The sequence below is a fragment of the Octopus bimaculoides genome, chromosome 15, assembly GCF_046866305.1.
Source record: "Octopus bimaculoides isolate indiv1 chromosome 15, ASM4686630v1, whole genome shotgun sequence".
Taxonomy (NCBI): Eukaryota; Metazoa; Mollusca; class Cephalopoda; order Octopoda; family Octopodidae; genus Octopus; species Octopus bimaculoides.
Genome location: NC_142942.1, coordinates 27,088,735 through 27,110,845, shown reverse-complemented (window position 1 = coordinate 27,110,845; position 22,111 = coordinate 27,088,735). Strand labels below are relative to the sequence as shown.

At 38.3% G+C, this 22,111-nt stretch overlaps 1 protein-coding gene across 3 annotated transcripts in view; it reads right to left on the bottom strand.

Moving 5' to 3' along the window:
- LOC106881644 (SPRY domain-containing protein 3) overlaps positions 1–22,111 on the bottom strand; it is a 360,055-nt gene that overhangs the window by 27,073 nt on the left and 310,871 nt on the right. Inside the window, exon 10 of one of the 3 annotated variants that reach the window (XM_089363629.1) lies at positions 1,136–1,232. The exons of 1 other annotated variant lie outside the window; for it this stretch is intronic. In XM_089363629.1, the coding sequence (XP_089219755.1) occupies positions 1,136–1,232 (97 nt within the window). Of the gene's footprint in view, positions 1–1,135; positions 1,233–2,045; positions 3,031–22,111 lie in introns of those variants that run through there. One more of the 3 variants, XM_052973458.2, reaches the window with a different exon arrangement.

Here is a 22,111-nt window from a genome sequence, read left to right as displayed (position 1 = left end):
CACTTACAAGCGCGCACATATAAAGTTCCTTGTACGTGTCTATAAGCGTACAAGGAACTTTATATGTGCGTGCTTGTGAGTGTGCATGTGGATGCGTGCATATGTAGATATGTGCATGCGTATATAGAGATATGTGCATGCGTATATGGATATATGCATGCATGCGATAATATACGCAGTTTTAGACGCGTTTTGTCACAGTAATTTCCCTTTGTTTTTAACGGTCATTTTTCACAGGAATTTTCAATTGGTCGGATAACTGAAGAGATGTTGGTGTGGGCTCCCACCCTGGCATCTGAAACTCGGAGTTTTATCATGGCTACTGAATAAGTGTCACATATTTTTATATATATATATATATATATATATATATATATATATACATTATATAGGTTAATGAGTAATGTGCCAAAATCTGGATGCCCTAAGACTTTTGTGACTGAAAAGAATGAGATGATAGTGGCTATGACATTTGTGAACAGTTCAAAGAAGTCCACACGGCATGCTTCTGTAGAACTATCCATACCAAGAAGATTATTGCAATGCCTAATGCATAAGCTGAAATTAAAACCTTTCTGTCCACAACTGGTACATGGTCTTTTGGATGACAACTCAGATCGCAGGCTGCAATTCTGCGAAATGATGTGTGACCAAATCGCTAATAAGCAACCGGACTATCTGGATAAGGTCATCTGGTCAGATGTGGCTTGCTTCAAATTATCTGGTCATGTAAACAGGCATAACTGCATGTATTGGGTTGATAAAAATCCCTATTTGACCATAGAATATCAACTGAACCAGACTGGCATTACAGTTTGGGGTGCACTCTCAAGCAAAGGTGTTATCGGACCCATTTTCTTTGAGAGAACTGCTTGGAAATGCTTCATGATGTGGAAGTACCACAACTCAGAACAAAAGCTAACTTTCAGCAAGATGGAGCACCTTCATATTATGTGTTGACAGTAAGAAACGACCTTAACCAAGCCTTTCCACAGCATTGGTTTGGAAAACGGGGTAGCATCGAATGACGACCATGTTCCTTTGACCTGACATCAATGGATTTCTTTTTCGGGGTGCTGTAAGGAACAAGAATTATGAGAAGAATCCCAAAACAGTAAATGAATTAAAAGATTACATTTTTGAGGCATTTGCTGAGGTTGATGGAGATCGGAATCTGTGTTCTGAAGAGGTTTGAACAATGTTGCAGTCTTGAAGGAGGACATTTCGAGCATCTGAGAGATTAAACATTATTTAAGATGTGCATAAACAATATGATTGTAAGATAAAAATGTAAATGAAATAAAATATTTTAAAAGAAATTGTAAGTGATAACTGTAAACCTTACTTTTGGATCACTCTGTATATATACATATGTATATTATGTACATGGGAGAATTTACGAAAAAAACAACAGACGAAGACAGGTGATGTAAACAACAAATGGATGTATTAGTTTAACGCTCGGGATATTATGTACATATATATATTCTTTTATCTGTTTCAGTTATTTGACTGCAGCCATGCTGGATCACTGCTTTTTGTTGAACAAATCGACCCCAGGACCTATTCTTTTGTACGCCTACTACTTATTTTATCGCTCTCTTTTGCCGAACTGCTAAGTTACAGGGAGGTAAATATACCAACATGGGTTGTCAAGTGATGGTAGAGATACAAGCAGAGACACACAAACATACCACACACACACACACATATATATATATATATATATATATGTATATATATATATATATATATATATATATATACACAACAGGCTTCTTTCAGTTTCCGTCTACCAAATCCACTCACAAGGCTCTGATTGGCCCGGAGCTATAGTAGAAGACACTTGCCCAAGGTGCCATGTAGTGGGACAGAACCCGGAACCATGTCGCTGGTAAGCAAGCTACTTACCACACAGTACTCCTGCGCCTATAATATATACACACACACACATATATATATATATATATATATATATATATATATATATATATATATATTATTATTATTATATATACAGGGGTTGGACAAAGTAATGGAAACACTTTAAAATTTCAAACAAATTTATTTTAATATGGGGTAGGACAGCCTTTGGCAGTAATTACAGTTTGAATTCTATGATGTATGGACTCGGACTAAGTTTGAATTATTTCCAAAGGAATTTTTGTCCATTCTTCAGCTAAAACAGTCTCCAGTTCTTGTAGTGATGATGGTGAAGGAGATTGACTCCTTACTTGTTTTTCTAAAATGCACCATAAATGTTCAATAATATTGAGAATCCTGAAAGATTGTGTTGCCTTCTGGAAACAGTTCCACAACCATAGTATGAATTTGATCAGATAAAATGCTTAAATAGTCTTGACTGTTAATTCTGTCATGGAGGGAAATCATTGGGCTGGTGGATTTCCAAGGTATAGCCCCCCCAGATCATCATAAATCCTCCTCCATGTTTAACAGTTGGAAGAAGGCAGTCTGGGTCAAATGCTTCTTTTGGTTGTCTCCACATGTATACTAGGCCAGTGGTCAGAAATAAAGTAAAGGATAACTCGTCCAAGAAAATAACATTCTTCCACTGCTCTAGGGACCAATTCTGTAGATTTTGACTGCACTCTAAATGCTTTGCCATGTTTGTTTTTGAAAGTAGTGGTTTTCTGATTGCAGCCCTCCCTTGAAATCCGGCTTTGTGCAGCTCCTGGCAAACAGTTTTTATGAAAACTGGGTTCTCAAGAGCTCTGCAGTAATTTTGGGAGCTGTACTTTTGTGATCTTTTCTAACAATTTGCGTAAGAGTCCTTCGGTCCCTATCTGAAAGTTTTGGTTTTCTTCTGGAGTTTTGTTTTGATGAGGAAGTTTTTCCCTCTTTCTCAAAGGATGTCATTACTTTCAAGACAGTACTTCTTGATACACCAAAGATTTCAGCAGTTTTCATTACGCTAAGCATCTGCTATATGAGCACCAACAATTTGATGTCATTGAAAGTCCGAGAGATCCGTCATTTTAATGAATTTTAATTTCCTTTTTCTTATGATATCTGAAAAGAAACAGCAATTTTAGCAAAACATATTAAGCAACACTAATAATAAATAAAAAAACATAAAAATAAACAAGCTTTTGACGGTTTTAGAGACATTTCAAAATTATGATGCTATGATACTAGGTGTTTCCATTATTTTGTCCAACCCTGTATAAGTGAAGGCGCATGGCTCAGTGGTTAGAACATTGAGCTTACGATCATGAGGTTGTGAGTTCGATTCCCAGACTGGGCTGCATGCTGTGTTCTTGAGCAACACACTTTATTTTACGTTTCTCCAGTTCACTCAGCTGTAGAAATGAGTTTCTAACGTCACTGGTGCCAAGCTGTATTGGCCTTTGCCTTTCCCTTGGATAACATCGATGTCGTGAAGAGGGTAAGCTGGTGTGCAAGGGTGACTGCTGGTCTTCCATAAACAACTTTGTTCGGACTTGTGCCTTGGAGGGTAACTTTCTAGGTGCAATCCCATGGTCATTCATGACCGAAGGGGGTCACCCCACCCCCCATTATATACATATATATATATATATATATATATATATATATATATATATATTATATTATATTAGGTCGTGAAATATGCAATTTGTAGAAAAGAAAAAAAAGTTTGCTAATGTTCTATAAATACAAGGAATACTTTTATTCATCAAAGTATGCACCCATATTGTCAATAAACTTTTAACCATTTCAGCAGTAGCTTGTCCAGCCCAGAACTGTAAAAGCTAGCAATCTATAGTCAATAAAATCTTGGAAGGCCTGTTTTACAGCATCGTCGGAATTAAATTTTTTCCTATGAAAATGTTATCTAAATTCTGAAAGAAGTGGTGGTCAGCAGGGGCAAGAGTATGGTGGATAATGGAGAACTTCCAACCCAACTCCTGTAGTTTCGCCAATGTCTGGCGTTGTCTTGCAATAAAATAGGAAGGGATCTATTGACTAATCTAGGCCATTTTTTTTGTAAGCTTCTGCATCATTTGGTCCAGTTGGCAGCAGTATACTTCGGCCGTGATTGATGAGCCAGGTTTAATGAAATCATAATGGATCACACCTGCGCCAGACCACCAAACACACACTATCAGCTTCTTTTGATGAATTTTGCCTTGTGTACTGTGTCTTGGTGGCTCGTCTTTGTCCAACCATTGTGCTGAAGGTTTACAATTGTTGTATTGGATCCATTTCTCATCATGTTACAATTCAATTCAAAAATGATTCATTTTTGTGATGAGAAAGTAGCATAATGCAGGCTTCCAAATGTTGCTCTTTCTGATTGTCATTGAGTTCATGTGGAACCCACTTATCCAAATTTTTCTCTTTACCGATTTGAACTAGGTGAGTCAATATTATGTGCTTACTAACACCAAACAACAACAATAATTCATGGGCACTTTGAGATGGATCTGACTCGACATTGACGGTGGCTTTCAGTTCATCATTATCCACCTTTGTTTCTGGCTGACTGCTTTGCTCATTTGTATGGTCAAAGTTACCAGAATGAAAGTTTGCAAGCCAATTTGATATTATCTGCTGTGTAATAACATTAGAATGAAATACTCCATTAATATTTTGAGCTGTCTGTGATGCTGCATTTCCAAGAAAGAACTCATATTTCAAAACTGTACGAATTTCTGATTTCTCTAAACAAAAATAGCAAAAAAGATTTATACATACTTTATAAAGCACAAAATGAGTTAGAATAAAGAAATAGATGTCTCAGCTTTCTAACAAAAAATAAAGACTGTCAAAATATAATGATGGTGCAAAATGAGCAGCTGTCAAAATTTACCATATACCTTACTACAAATTTCATACTTGACGACCTAATATATTATATATTACACACACACACACACACACACAAACAAACACACACATACACACACATATATATATATATATATACATTATATATATATATAGTATATATAAATCACAGTATGTGTATATATAATGACTAATGCATACATTTCTACAATTCTCAACCAATTTTCACCAAACTGTACACACACATTACTTATGTCTCAAGGATGGTCATGCACTATAACATTTTGCCCAGAGCACCCGTGTAAATGGATGTAAATGAATATAGTTATTTGCATGTAGGGTCTTCATTACTTTTTTAATCTTTTTATAAAAGTGAAAGGATTTTGTCTATTTATTTTGATTGTCCATCAGTGATGGTGATTAAATTGACTAAGAACACTGTACGTGATGAATACCCAATACCAAACAATCTTAATCTCCATATTTAAACTGCATTAAACTTCGGCAAGCTTACCTTTACTTACTCTGAGTTACTTGAAAGGTATGTTCGCTTCCCTCTCTTCCATTTGTTGATACCTTTGTGTACCTAGCAATGCATTATTTCACTTTAAGGATGCTTCTTTACCCATCCATTATGATATTATGACTGTTGTCCATTGTTTCAAATATGTCTTAGCATTGTCGTTCTTTAAACAATCATATATGATTCGTCTCAAAGAATCAACCTTTCAATAAGAGGTTTGCTTCCACTAGTAAAATCTATATGTATCTTTCAGAAAGCTCCATACCAATTTAACTTTATGCAGCATTTGCTGTTAGTTTATGCACAGTTTATGTGAGAAGACAGAATAAAGGGGCTTTTGTTAGCTTATCTCTCCGAAAAAATAGCTCCCTTTGCTGTTGAATAAAATAAACTTGCAGAGGGGAAGTTTCAATGTTTTCCTTCAATTTCCTTACACCGTTTATGTGGTTGTTTCTGACAAGAAATTTTGCTTTCATGTAAAACAACTACATTTTGTAGTCATTATCTGTAATCTACTCCCAAAACACTTCAGTTGCTCTACTTTACATTGCTTGCAAACTTATATGTTCTACAATTATTAAAGTGCAACGACCTCCACAATAACCAGCCTTCAATTTGATTTTCAGTTCCTAGGTTAATTGGACACATAGATTGCTGTGTTACTCAAAAACCTTTTTGGTAGTTCAATTATTTGGTGAAAAACTACCACCAAAGTAACTTAAACTGTCCAAAGGACAGGTGTGTTTGCTAGTATATAAAAATATTCTTTTATTTCTTTCAGTCATTTGACTGCGGCCATGCTGGAGCACCACCTTTAGTCGAACAAATTGACCCAAGGACTTATTCTTTTTAAGCCTAGTATTTATTCTATCGGTATCTTTTGCTGAGCCACTAGGTTTTGGGGATGTAAATACACCAACATCGGTTGGGGTGACAACCACCAACACACACACACATATATATACACATACGACAAGCTTCTTTCAGTTTCCATCTACCAAATCCACTCACAAGGCTTTGGTCAACCTGAGGCTATAGTAGAAGACACTTACCCAAGGTGCCACACTGCGATTGAACCTGTAACCATGTGGTTGGTAAGCAAGCTACACATCTACTCTTGCACCTATATATCGTCGTTTAACGTCCGCTTTCCATGCTAGCATGGGTTGGACGATTTGACTGAGGACTGGTGGACCAGGTGGCTACACCAGGCTCTAATCTGATTTGGCAGAGTTTCTACAGCTGGATGCCCTTCCTAACGCCAACCACTCCGAGAGTGTAGTGGGTGCTTTTACGTGCCACCAGCACAAAGGCCAGTCAGGCAGTACTGGCAACGGCCACGCTCGAAATGGTGTATTTTACGTGCCACCTGCACAATATATATATATATATATATATATATACTATAATGGAGAAAGCTGCTTATTAATTAGGTATGTAACAATTGCTAAAAGTACTAAAAGAAAGCAATTATTAAACGGTTGACCGTTAGGAAATATTTTTATAAATTCATGTTCAATTTCGATTTCTCAAGTTATTGAATTTTAACTCCAATTTCTCGCAAATTTAAATATTCATTGCATTCACTGCAGAGTATTCCATTTTCATTTGCAAAGTTTCTCACTTTCTCTTTTAAGTTTTCATTTGCTATTTGGAAAGCCGATAGTTTATTCTATTAATGTATATGAGTAGTGAATGAAAATTTTTTTAAATACCCGTATAATTTTTTAATGCAGGATATCTGTGAGAAGAGCCTAGAAAGTTGGGTAATTACTATTAGAAGAAAAGAAAAAGGTTACCGACAAGTACTCAAAACTTGCACCTTCTTCACAGTTTCCAAACATTCTATACCACTAAGCCAATATACACATGAAAAGTTGCATGAGCGACTTCAACAGTGATACACACACACACCAATACACACTCGTGCACACACACAGATACAACATACACATAAACGAAAGGCAATGCATGTGTGTGTGTGTGCGCACACACTCACTGACAAAACTTTGTGCTGCATCACTTTTGTGAAGTCTTGTCAGTGAACAGGTCGTGGTTTCAAAGCAGCAAAAATACTTTGATACAAATGAAATTTTAATGTTCTTTTCCACTCTAGGCACAAAGCCTGAAATTTTTGGGGAGTGGGGCAGTCAATTAGATCAACCCCAGTATACAACTGTTACTTAATTTATCAACCCTGAAAGGATAAAAAGCAAAGTCAACCTTGGTGGGTGAAATTTTAATGTTGAAGTGAAACTGGTAATACTTAAATACAGAGGTATCTTAATGGTACTACTTAAGTAGTACCATACTTAAGTAGTACCATACAGGTGTTATGTACAAAACATTTTAAATGTACACTATGTGGACGTGTAATGACACCCTAACCCTAAAGACTAATCCCTCCAGTTTCATATCATTATATAGATGTATCGGGACCTCTGTATTTAAGTATTTAAGCTGTGAAATTAAAGGTTTCTGTGTTTTCTTGAATGGCTTACAAACATCTATGCTGCAACTGTTTTTGTTTTAGCACAGAATCTCAGATCAAGTCACTTGCTATGCAAGTACATCACCATAATTTTTTTAAATCACTGTGGTATTTCTTTACTATCCACAAGGGGCTACACAGAGAGGGACAAACAAGGACAGACAAACGGATTAAGTCGATTATATCGACCCCAGTGCGTAACTGGTACTTATTTAATCGACCCCGAAAGGATGAAAGGCAAAGTCGACCTCGGCGGAATTTGAACTCAGAACGTAGCGGCAGACGATATACCGCTAAGCATTTCGCCCGGCGTGCTAACGTTTCTGCCAGCTCGCCGCCTTAATCACTGTGGATAAATGCCAGCAATGACCTCAGGCTCCCCAATATTTTAAATTCTAAATGTATTTATGGGGAAAAAATATTGAAACCCATCAATACATGTGAGAGTGAAAAAGAAAAGAGGAGGGTTGTCTTTGGATGTGCTAGAAACAGCAGCCAAATCACCCTTAAATCCCTCACTTATCCCTCTGAAAATATTAGCAATTTCTTTTATTTCTTTACTGAAAATGCTCTTCCCATGGTTTTGAAGTGCAAAAAAAAATTCGTCAAAATAGGTCCGGAGTGAGATGATGAGGGAGGGAGTGTGTGTGTAAAAAAAATAGTTTTCAAAACTTTTTCATACAAAGATTCCCCCCAACCACATCATTTCGAAGGTTGTGGCATAAAAAAGATGGGGAAAATCCCTGAAAAAATTTTCCCCACAAGTTTCTTTATAACTGTAATCTATGCTGTTTGAAAGGGATTTTACTCTTTACTCTTTTACTTGTTTCAGTCATTTGACTGCGGCCATGCTGGAGCACTGCCTTTAGTCGAGCAAATCGACCCCAGGACTTATTCTTTGGAAGCCTAGTACTTATTCTATCAGTCTCTTTTGCTGAACTGCTAAGTTACGGGGACGTAAGCACACCACCATCGGTTGTTAAGCGATGTTGGGGGGACAAACACAGACACACAAACATATACACACACACATACATATATATATATATATATATATATATATATATATACATATATATACGACGGGCTTCTTTCAGTTTCTGTCTACCAAATCCACTCACAAGGCTTTGGTCGGATCGAGGCTATAGTGGAAGACACTTGCCCAAAGTGCCACACAGTGGGAATGAACCCGGAACCATGTGGTTGGTAAGCAAGCTACTTACCACACAGTCACTCCTGATTTGTATAAGTTTTCATTAACAGATATCCATCTTCCTGAAAATTATGAGAGAAAAAAGTCACATCGTGTTAATTTTCCAAAACTCCTCTCTCCACGCCCTTGCAAAAATTCTTTCCCATAAATCCCTATATACTCTAATGCCACAACATCTAAGCAAAATTTACTAAGCAAGTGAGTACTACTGTACAAAGAAATAATTGGACGTAAAATATAAAAATTATTAGAAATGGGAAACAAATGTGAAAATATTATGAAGGGGCTAGCAGAAAACTGCCCGGACGGAAGTCTTTCTGGTAGTATACATATGTATATATGCTTTTATTCTTTTATTTGTTTCAGTCATTTGACTGCGGCCTTGTTGGAGCACCCCAGGACTTACTTTTTGCAAGCCTAGTACTTATACTATTGGTCTCTTTTGCCAAACTGCTAAATTATGGGGACGTAAACACACCAGCATCAGTTCTCAAATGATGTTGGGGGAATGAACACAGACACACAAACATACATATACACAACGGACATCTTTCAGTTTCCATCTACCAAATCCACTCATAAGGCTTTGGTCGGCCCAAAGCTATAGTAGAAGACACTTGCCTAAGGTGCCACAAAGACACTCCTTATATTCTTTCATTCTTTCTTTCAGCCCCTTCACACTTACTTTGTTCTTTCCACCCTTCTTTCTTTCGCTCCCCCTCTCTCACATTTCCTCGCCTTCCCTTCATTCTCACCTTCCCTCCTCTTTCACTTCACTCTGTCTCTTTTCTTTTTTTCTCATCCCTCCCTAATTCTTATATCTTTTTGCCTCTACCTCTCTCCTCTCCTTCCACATGATAGGTGTTCAGCCAAGCCTGACATTTCTTTCTTAGTTTGACTACCATCAGTGCAACATCTATATTCTTTCCCATGCCTGTCATCTCTTATGGCCCTGCGGGAAGGCTTCACGTCCACACATGCCAGCTTAATTTAATTCATTCTCAGTCTAAAGACACCTGTTGTTAATATCCTGTTGTTTGCATTTGTTTTTGTGTCACATTTCTCTGTTTTTTCGCATCCTTGTTTTCGTATACATTCACTGCTTTCATCATCATCATCATCATCATCGTTTAACGTCCGCTTTCCATGCTAGCATGGGTTGGACGATTTGACTGAGGACTGGTGAAACCGGATGGCAACACCAGGCTCCAATCTAATTTGGCAGAGTTTCTACAGCTGGATGCCCTTCCTAACGCCAACCACTCAGAGAGTGTAGTGGGTGCTTTTACGTGTCACCCGCACGAAAACGGCCACGCTCGAAATGGTGTCTTTTATGTGCCACCCGCACAAGCCAGTCCAGGGGCACTGGCAACGATCTCGCTCGAAAATCCTACGGGAGCCAGTCAGGCGGTACTGGCAACGGCCACGCTCAAAATGGTGCATCTCATGTGCCACCCGCACAAGAACCAGTCCAGGGGCACTGGCAACGATCTTACTTGGCTTGCCGGGTCTTCTCACGCATAGCACATTTCCAAAGGTCTCGGTCAGTAGTCATCGCCTCGGTGAGGCCCAATGTACGAAGGTCTTGCCTCACCACCTCAGCCCAGGTCTTCCTGGGCCTACCTCTTCCACGGGTTCCCTCAACTGTTAGGGTGTGGCACTTTTTCACGCAGCTATCCTCATCCATTCTCACTACATGTCCATACCAGCGCAATCGTCTCTCTTGCACACCACAACTGATGCTTCTAATGTTCAGCTTTTCTCTCAAGATACTTACACTCTGACGGGTATTCACATTGACATTACACATCCAACGGAGCATACTGGCTTCATTCCTTGCGAGCTTACGTATGTCCTCAGCAGTTACAGCCCATGTTTCACTGCCATGTAGCATGGCTGTTCGTACGCATGCGTCATACAGTCTGCCTTTTACTCTGAGTGAGAGTCCCTTTGTCGCCAGCAGAGGTAAGAGCTCACTAAACTTTGCCCAGGCTATTCTTATTCCAGCAGCTACACTTTCAGCGCACCCACCCCTACTACTAACTTGGTCGCCCAGATAGCGGAAGCTATTGACTACCTCTAGTTTTTCACCCTGGAATGAGGAAATCTAGTGCTCTTAGCTTAGATTTTCTTTGGGGCTGGCCAGATTGGAGCAGTCTCGATTATAACCAGTCGAAACTGCAAAGATAATCAGGAACTTGACTGCTGAAAGAAAACACTGAATGACTCAACCTTGTTTTTTCTTGTCCCTTTTTGTATCATCTAAATGTCTGGATGTCTTGTCGCCTGTTGCATTTTTGTTTCATTTTTTGTATTCTTTTATATAGATATATATTATATAATATTATATTATTATAGTATTATATATATAGATATATAATATATATAGATAGATATATAATGTATATATATATTCTTTTATTTGTTTCAGTCATTTCACTGTGGCCATGCTGTGGCCTTTAGTTGAACAAACGCACCCCAGGACTACTTCTTTGCAAGCCTAGTACTTATTCTATCGGTCTTTTTGTCGAACTTCTATGTTACGGAGATGTAGACACACCACCATCGGTTGACAAGCAAAGGAGGGGGTGACAAACACAGACACAAACACACACAAATATATATAAATATATACATATCATATATATATATTATATTATATATATATATATATATATATATATATATATATATATATATATATTTAATACAATATATATAGTTCTTTTCTGTTTTGTTTTTGACTTGCGAGAAAATTGATTATTGTAGGGAGGTTTAACTTTCATTACTCCTGATTTAACCCTTTCGTTACTAACCCGGCCGTAGCCGGCCAAAAATTTTTTTGGTTCATAAGGCTAACCCGGCCGTAGCCGGCCGAGCGTACCCATTGTTATTTAAATGTATATTTGAACCCAAATTTCGTTAGTACATTCGTTCAAACACCTGATTTCACTTTGCAAACAGTTGAGTTATTGTCTCTGACATTATTTGGCGTGATATTTGAACTCAGTGAATTTTGGAAGATTTTTTCCACATTTTTTGCGGCGTTAATTTTGTTTCAACTTTGAAGATGGAGAGGAGTTTCATGCTATCAAGCAGTGATTCCAAATTTGAAGGTTTTTCAACAGAAGATATGGAGATATCAAAGAAAAAAATGAATGAGCTACAAAAGTACGTGGTGAACGATAATGAATCGGATATTTCTGTATCCGAAACTGAAAGCAGCGACGGCGACAGCGAGGATGATTTTACACCAGAAAAAGATTTTTAAAATATTTTTATTAACAATTTTTCTGAGGAAACAGGGTCTACCCATAGTCTTTCTCAGGAAGCGAAACAATTAGACTTCTTTTTCATGCTTGTTTGAAATGATTACTGCGGAAACAAACCGTTACGCAGATTGTAAACAAACCGGAAAAAAAAGATAGCTTGTGGTTTCCTGCAACTGTAGATGAAATACGGGCATTTTTTGCCAAAAATATTGTTATGGGTATTAGACAATTACCCAGAATAACAAATTACTGGAGCGATCAGGAACCTTTTGTCGATGAATATATTTCCAGTATTATGAACGAGTACGATTCGTGAAGCTGAACCAATATTTACATGTGCGAGACACTAGCAGTACCCACCCTCCCGCCCAGTACGTGGAGTACTTAGAGACAAAAATTATGCAATAGAATTGATTAAGAACCCTTTCTTTAATTATGTTCCAAATATCACATTAATATGTTGATAAATAAAAAAGTTACAGGTGTTTAATGAGACTAGTCTAAATTCATGATTACTTAGAATTTAATTGAAACTCATGAGGGGTGTATTTTGGCCAGAAATATAGTAACGAAAGGGTTAAGAGAATTTCTGTAGTTACAAATAGGTATATATTTGTTTGTTCCTTTATTTATTTTTCCCTATCCAAGTTGAATCCGTTTCAAGAGTTTGCATAACTTCTCTCTCTCGCTCTCTACTCCATCATACTGTCTTCCCCTTTCTCTATTGCTTCTCTCTAAATACGTAGATACACTCTCTCTCTCTAACTCTTTACTTTATTCCATCATCCCATAATTCTTCTCTCAGACCCTTAATCTCTCTTCTACTGTTTTCTCTTTTTCTCTCTCTCTCTATTTCCTCTCTATAAATACATAGACACACACACACACTCTCTTTTTCTCTTGACTTTTCTCCATTGCGCCGTCCTTCTCTCAGCTCCCCAAACTCCCCAAATATGTGATGTGTGTGTGTGTTGTTGCCAGTACTATCTTTTGTGCCATGCACAAAAAAGATTGTTGTCCAGCAGCTGCCCTTTCAACAACATTTTGATAGGTCTGGTTTGTAGCACATACTACATCTGCGTACCTCCATTTTGGGGCAGGTGGTGCATAGTCCTTTCCTTTTGGCAGGTGGTTTCTGCCCTGTTTCATGTTTATGTGGCAACAACACACACGCATCACATCGAGAGACCTTGTTGCTTGCAATCAAGCCTTATGAATAGCACTTACGGAAACACACCTAAAACCAGATATAGCAAATGCAGAAATACACATACAACAGTATGTTGTATTACGGACCGACAGGAAAGAAAGGAGTCATGGTGGAGTTGCTATGTACATCCGCGAAGACCTCACACCCCAGGTCCTTTTGTCACACTCAAATTCAGTATGTGACACACTAATTGTACATATAAGACAACTCGGTGTAGTTATATGTGCTACATATCGCCCTCCAGATGCTCCAAATCATGTAGGAAAGTTTGAAGACTGCCTTACAAAAATAGAAGTTCTAGTCATATTAGAACAACACATAAGTGTACTTCTTATGGGAGACTTCAATCTGCCCAATGTCAGATGGCCGAGGGCCTTTCTCTCCCAGGAATGACGCGATATGAACAAGGACAAGTGAAGTCCCTCCTGAAACTTGTCAACACTTTGTACATGGAACAAATAGTACTCCAACCAACCAGGACAGGTAACATACTGGATCTCTGCTTCACAAATAATATGGATCTCATCCATAATGTGAAAGTGACACCGACACTACTCTTGGATCACAACACGGTAGAGCTGACCATGTATGGACCAAAGGAAACCATGGAGATGCAGCCAACAAGAAACTCTCAGAATCTTTCCAATTTGAACTTCCATAAGGCAAACTGGAAACAAATTGAGAAAGAGATCCTCAAACAAAACTGGCCTAAATGTCTCTCCTCACCAGACATCGACATGAAACTTCAACAATTCGTGTCTGTAATGCAAGCCATATGCTACAAATGTGCCACGGAGAGAAAGGCAACTGTACACAAGAACAAAATCCCCAGGGAGAGGAAAATTCTTATGAGACAGCGTACAAAAGTTTCAAATAGCCTAAATGAACAAATTGAAAGCAGTGAAAAGTCCCGCCTGAAAATACAACTGCTGGAGATTGAAAAAAATCTGCAACACTCCCATGAAAAAGAAAGAGCAGACAAAGAAGCCTGGGCTATAGACAATATAAAATTTAACCCCCAGAGCTTTCTAGGAGCTTGTCAAAGAAACAGCTTCAGTGCACTGTAGGATAGGGCCAATCCTCAAAAAAGATGGTACACTCACAGAAAACCCAAGGAGGATAAGTGAAATACTAAATGAGCAATTCAAAAGTGTTTTCACTCCACCCATAGGGCACTTTCAAGTCAGCAATCCAACTGACTTTTTCACCACTGCAGATATAAAAACAGAGGCAATGATGATCGCTTACATCAATATAAAGGAAGACTATGTAATAAGAGCTATAGATGAAATGAACCCAAACTCAGCTACTGGCCTTGATGGATTCCCAGCAATCCTTCTAAAAGTATGTAAACGAGTCCTAGCAACCCACTGCAGTGCCTCTTTCAGAGTTCCCTTGCATCTGGCAAACTCCCAAGAACACTGAAGAAGGGTAAAATATGCCCTATTCATAAAGGAGGTAGAAGAGCGGAGGCCAACAACTACAGACCTATCTCTCTGACCTCACACATCAGCAAGGTCATGGAATGAATAGTCAGAAGAAAACTTATCGCCTTCCTTGAAGAAAATGACTTGTTGTCTGACACCCAACATGGTTTCTGACAAGGAAGAAGCTGCCTAACTCAGCTCTTACAACACTATGACTGGGTGCTGAGACAGCTACTCAACCACTCAAATGTGGAAGTGATATATCTTGACATTGCAAAGGCCTTTGATAAAGTTGATCATGGAATGATATGTCACAAACTGCATGATCTCAGCATAGTTGGAAAATTGGGAGAATGGCTTCATGACTTTCTGAAGGATAGAAGTCAGGTGGTAGTAGCCAATGGGGCCACCTCCAATGACACGCAAATAGTGAGTGGTGTTCCACAAGGCACTGTTTTGGGACCATTGCTGTTCATAATGGCCCTTTTAGACAAGCCCTCAGCCACACAGAGAGCCATGATCACAAGTTATGCAGATGATACAAAAGTCTCACAGAACCCTGAAGACACTATGCACCTGCAATGTGAGGTGGATGAAATATACAAGTGGGCTGAAAAGAATAGCATGCAGTTTAATGCTGAAAAGTTTCAAGCAAATACACTGGACCTGGAGGGATTGCAATCTCAGAGGAACAGTCAGTGTGAGACCGAGGCTTTTACATGAGTAATGATGCATCCTTTCATGTGCATGTTGCTAAATTGGCAATGAAATGCAGGCGACTGACCAGATGGATTCTTAGAACTTTTAGAACAAGAGATCAGGAAATCATGTTGGTTCTCTGGAGGACACTTTTCCTAAGCCACTTTGAATATTGCTCTCAGCTATGGTCACCAACCAGTGTGAAATTAATATCAGAACTTGAGGCAATCCAATGAAGCTACAGGAAGAAAATAGCCTCTATGTAGCATACAATCTATTGGGAAAGGCTTAAGAGATTAAGACTCTATTCCTTAGAGTGTAGGCAAGAAAGATATGCCATAATATACATCTGGAAGATCCTCGAAAGACTTGTCCCAAACTTTGGCATCGAAAGTTACACAAATACTAGAACTGGGCACCACTGCATAGTGCCAAGTATTCCAAATTGCCATCAAGATGTAGGACAAGATACTGCAATATCCAGGGCTTTAGAGGTCCACAGCTCTTCAATATCCTCGTGAAGGACCTGAGAGATCTGCATGGGGTAGATGTAGGTATCTTCAAAGTAAAGCTGGACCTCTTCCTGTCAAGTGTCCCAGATTAACCAACTTCGCAGCAGGAGGTGCAGATGAGGGCAGCTGCATCAAACTCTCTCATGCACCAAATATCAATTCCTGAAAAGCATTTGTGAAGTAAAATTATGTAGCAACACCAAATGGCGGAGCCCCAGAATGGCCACAGCTCAAGAGCTGAAACTAGACTAAAATTTTTAAAAAAGTGAAAAAAGACTCTCCCCAGACACAACAGAATATATATGTAATATATATATGTGTGTGTAATATATACATATTATATATATAATATACATATATATAATATATATATATATATATATATATATATATATATATATAATATATATACATATATATATTATATATATATATATAAATTTTATAAAGAATATTCAAAAGGAATATTTTATTGAGCTTATATTAAGTGCTCTATTACTTTGAGCAAATAGATAGATATATGTTTTTATATCATTAATAAATTTATTAATTTATTAATAATATTCACAGGAAATCAATATCCACATTTTGAAAGATATATGTTTAATGTGACACAGTAATATTTTGAATTATAATTAAATTAAAATTTAAGATGTACATAATATAAATATATATAAAAATATAAATGTACATAAAAATACATGCGTATATAAATGCATATAAATATGTATGCGTAATTGAGTATAAATATTATGAAAGTCTAGAAATTAAAAAGCATCTGACGATCGTTTCACGGACATTATTGCAACCACAATGTAATCAAAATATATAAGCAAACTGGCAATAATTCCGCTCTTCAGAGATGAATGGAGTTATTATATACGTGTTAAAAATGAATGATATATATAATAAGATGATATTAATTAAAATATTAAAAAATATTAAGAATATTAAAAATATTAAAATGTATACTGTCCTTTAAAAGTTTGTAAAAGTAATCTCTCCTATAATTTGGAAAATTCATATTTTTCGTTTGTGAAAATTTTAAGTGATATATATTTTTTTTAAAAATTGATGTTTTTCAGAATATTTAAGAATTCGGTATATAATTATAGTAAAGTTCATCTTGTTGAATATATTGGTAATCCTATGAATCACATCAGTATTTAAAAGTTCATCCACTGCAAATATTTCATCATTAAAAATTTAGTTAGAATTGAGATAATTATATATAAAAGTTTTATATCATCATCATCGTTTAACGTCCGCTTTCCATGCTAGCATGGGTTGGACGATTTGACTGAGGACTGGTGCAACCGGATGGCTACACCAGGCTCCAATCTAATTTGGCAGAGTTTCTACAGCTGGATGCCCTTCCTAACGCCAACCACTCAGAGAGTGTAGTGGGTGCTTTTACGTGTCACCCGCACGAAAACGGCCACGCTCGGAATGGTGTCTTTTATGTGCCACCCGCACAAGAGCCAGTCCAGGGGCACTGGCAACGATCTCGCTCGAAAACCGTACAAGGCCAGTCAGGCGGTTCTGGCAACGGTCACGCTCAGGATGGTACATCTTATGTGCCACCCGCACAAGAGCCAGTCCACGGGCCCTGGCAAAGATCTCACTTGGCTTGCCGGGTCTTCTCACGCACAGCACATTTCCAAAGGTCTCGGTCAGTAGTCATCGCCTCGGTGAGGCCCAATGTTCGAAGGTCTTGCCTCACCACCTCAGCCCAGGTCTTCCTGGGCCTCCCTCTTCCACGGGTTCCCTCAACTGTTAGGGAGTGGCACTTTTTCACACAGCTATCCTCATTCATTCTCACCACATGTCCAAACCAGCGCAATCGTCTCTCTTGCACACCACTACTGATGCTTCTTATGTTCAGCTTTTCTCTCAAGATACTTACACTCTGACGGGTATGCACATTTACATTACACATCCAGCGGAGCATACTGGCTTCATTCCTTGCGAGCTTACGCATGTCCTCAGCAGTCACGGCCCATGTTTCACTGCCATGTAGCATGGCTGTTCGTACACATGCGTCATACAGTCTGCCTTTTACTCTGAGTGAGAGTCCCTTTGTCGCCAGCAGAGGTAAGAGCTCTCTAAACTTGGCCCAGGCTATTCTTATTCTAGCAGCTACACTTTCAGCGCACCCACCCCCACTACTAACTTGGTCACCCAGATAGCAGAAGCTATCAACTACCTCTAGTTTTTCACCCTGGAATGAGATAGAAGTTGTTTCCTGTTTGTTTACAGTGTTTATTGCACCTGAACATCTGCCACATACAAAAACTAACTTTGTAGTTAATCTGCCTTTGATATTGCTTCTGCCTTTGATATTGCTATATATTTATAGTTTCAGCTCAGAGCTGCAGCCATGCTGGTAATATATAAATATATAATATAGATATATGTAATATATATATATATAATATATATATTTGTAGTATATATATATATATATATATATATAATATAGATATATGTAATATATATATAATATATATATGTAATATATATATATATATATATATATATATATATATATATATATATATAATATATATATATGTAATATACATATATATAATATATATACACACACACAAATATATATATATAAATTATAAATATATATATATATTATATATATATATATATATATATATATATATATATATATATATATAATGCAAGAGAGTTAAGGGTTGAGGATTCAACCCACTAAGGGATAGTATCTATCCAATATACTGCTGGGAGGGTACCCAATTCTTGTTACATGAGTGTTATACCAAATGCAATAAGTGGGTGCGGGTAAAAAGGGGGTTATTTTACCCTACATTTATATAGCAATTAGAAAATGGAGGAGAATATGTGGTACTCAACGACTTCCAGACAGTGTATTCCGTTGAATTCATTAACAACGGAGTACACTGTCTGCAAGTCGTTGAGTATCGCATATTCTCCTCCATTTTCTAATTGTTATATATATATATATATATATATATATATATATATATATTATATCTTTTTTGCCTATAGTTTCAGCTGAGAGCTGCGGCCATGCTGATGCACCGCCGTTTTGCTACACTTTTATTACTGAGAGCCTCATCCAATATGTGGCACTTGCTGAAGAATGGAGTTTGATGTAGCTACCCTCATTTAGACCTCTTGCCATGAGGTAGGTTCATCTGGGACTCTCGAGAGGAAGAGGTCCAGCTTTGATTTAAAAACTTATACATTTACTTTTTGCAAGTTCCTAAGGCTCTTTGGGAGAGTATTTAAAAGCTGTGGGTCCATGAAACCGAAACTGTTGCAGTAACTTGTCCTGAAGTGTGATGGCATTGCTGGGATCTTTGGCACTATGCAGTGTCGTCCCGTTCTGGCATTGGTGTAGCTTTCAATACCAAAATTTGGCACAATTCCTTCCAGGATCTTCCAGATGTATATTACTGCATACCTCTCCTGCCTTCTCTCCAGGGAGTAGAGTCTTAGCTGTTTCAGCCTTTCCCAGTAGCTGAGCAATTGCAAAGAGACAATCTTCTTTGTGAATCTTCTCTGGATTGCTTCAAGGTCCGCTGTTAATTTCACACTGGTGGGTGACCATAGCTGTGAGCAGTAATCCAGGCGACTGAGGACGAATATCCTCCAGAGGACCATCATGGTTTCCTTATCTCTGGTTCTGAATGTTCTCAGGATCCATCCAGCCAGTCGTCTTCACTTTGTCGCCATCCTGGTAATGTGCACTTGGAAAGAGGTATTATCACTCATGTCGATACCTAGGTCTCTCACTGATTTTGGCTATGGGATTGAAATTCCCTGCGGACCAGTGTACTCTGTAAGTTTCATATTCAGTTTTGGACACTGGTAGCGCAGGGCTTGGAATTTTTCAGCATTAAACTGCATATTATTATCCTCAGCCCATCTGTAAATTGAGTCCAACTCCTGCTGCAGATGTGCAACATTACTGGAGTTCTGTATTTTCTGCGAGACTTTCATGTCATCTGTGTAGCTTGCAAGGGTGGCTATCCAGGCACTTGAGGGCATATCTGAGAGGGCGACTATAAAAAGCAATGGTCCCAAGACTGTGCCCTGTGGAACACCACTCACTATTTGTGTTTTCATAGAGGTGGCTCTATTAGCCACTACTGCCTGACTTCTATCTTTCAGAAAGTCATGCAACCACTCTCCAAGTTTTCCAGCTATGCCAAGATCACACAGTTTGTGGCATATCACACCATGATCCACTTTGTCAAACGCTTTTGAAAAATCAAGGTATATTACGTCCACATTTGAGTTGTTGAGTAACTGCCTCAACACCCAGTCATAATGTTGTAAGAGCTGGGTCAGGCAGCTCCTACCTGGTCGAAAACCATGTTGGGTATCACTCAGCAAGTTATTTTCTTCAAGGAATGTGATTAGTTTTCCTCTGACTATCCCTTCCACGACTTTGCTAATGTGTGAAGTCAGAGAGATAGGCCTATAGTTTTTGGCATCTGCTCTGCTTCCCCCTTTATGGATTGGGCATATTATTCCCTCCTTCAGCTTGCTTGGCAGTCTGCCATTTGCGAGAAAGCTCTGCAAGAGGATCCGGAGGGGTTTTGCCAGGGCATGCTTACACGATTTCAGGAGGATTGCTGGGAAACCATCAGGACCAGCAGTTGAGTTAGTGTCCACTTCATCTATAGTTAGTAGTACATCTTCTTCGCAAATGTTGATGTATTCCATCGTAACTGCCTCACTGATTATAGGGGAGGTAGCAAAGAAGTCCACTGGTTCGTTCACTTGTCTGTGACCCAACGGAGTGGCGAAGACACTTTTGAACTGCTCATTCAGTACCTCACTGATCCTAGTTGGACTGTCTGTGAGGGAGTCATCCTTTTCGAAGAGGGGTCCAATCTTGCAGCATACTGAGGCTGTTACTTTCACGTAATGAAAGAAGGCCTTTGGGTTTGACTTAATGTTTTTTATAACCCAGGCTTCTTTGTCTGCTCTCTCCCTCACATAGGATTGTTGCAGCCTTTTTTCTATCTCCATCAGTGTCCTTTTTAGGTGGGACCTTTCACTACTTTTGGGATGCTGGTTGAGTCGATTTGCAACTTTTGTCCGTCGTCTCATGAGGATCTTCCTCTCCCTTGGAATCTTGTTCCTATTTGTTTTGGCCTTGTGCTCTGGGACATATTTCTGGCATATGGCTTGCACAATAGACATGAAACATTCTAGTTTCATGTCAATGTCTGGTGTGGAGAGACATTTTGGCCAATCCTCTCTGAGGATCTCTTTCTGGATTGATTTCCAGTCTGCTTTGTGGAAGTTCAGATTGGAGAGATTTCGGGTGCTTCCTTTAGGCTGTATGTCTCTGGTTACTTTCAGCCTAAACATAGACAGCTCTATTATGTTGTGATCCAAGACTAATGTCGGTGTCACTTTCACATCATGAATTATGTCCATATTGTTCGTGAAGCAGAGATCAAGAATGTTATTCGCTCTAGTTGGTCTGAGAACAGCTTGCTCCATGAATTGGGCATTGGTGAGGTTGAGCAGGGATTCCACCTGTGCTTGCTTGCGATGAGTCATTCCTAAGATTATGAGACCTTCGGGCCATTTGACGTTGGGGAAGTTGAAATCACACATACTTAATCTACCTTCCTCTAAATTGAAATTACTACTACCCCTCCAGTTAGATTATATAGACATTAAATTCATGTTTGATTCACTAGACTGTTGAATGACAGCCCAGTCAAGATGGTATTTTTTCTTCTCTTACTCTTGTTTTTTTGCACACATCTACAAAATGACTTTCTAAAATGAAATTCCATTATGCAGCTGAGGAGTACATTTTCATTGCACATTTTATGTAGTGTTCTCACTACATGAATAAATGAAGTTTGTATGAAACGCACGTACTGCTATAACCTATTGAATTTTGTTGCTTTTCTTAAAATATACTATATATATATATATATATAT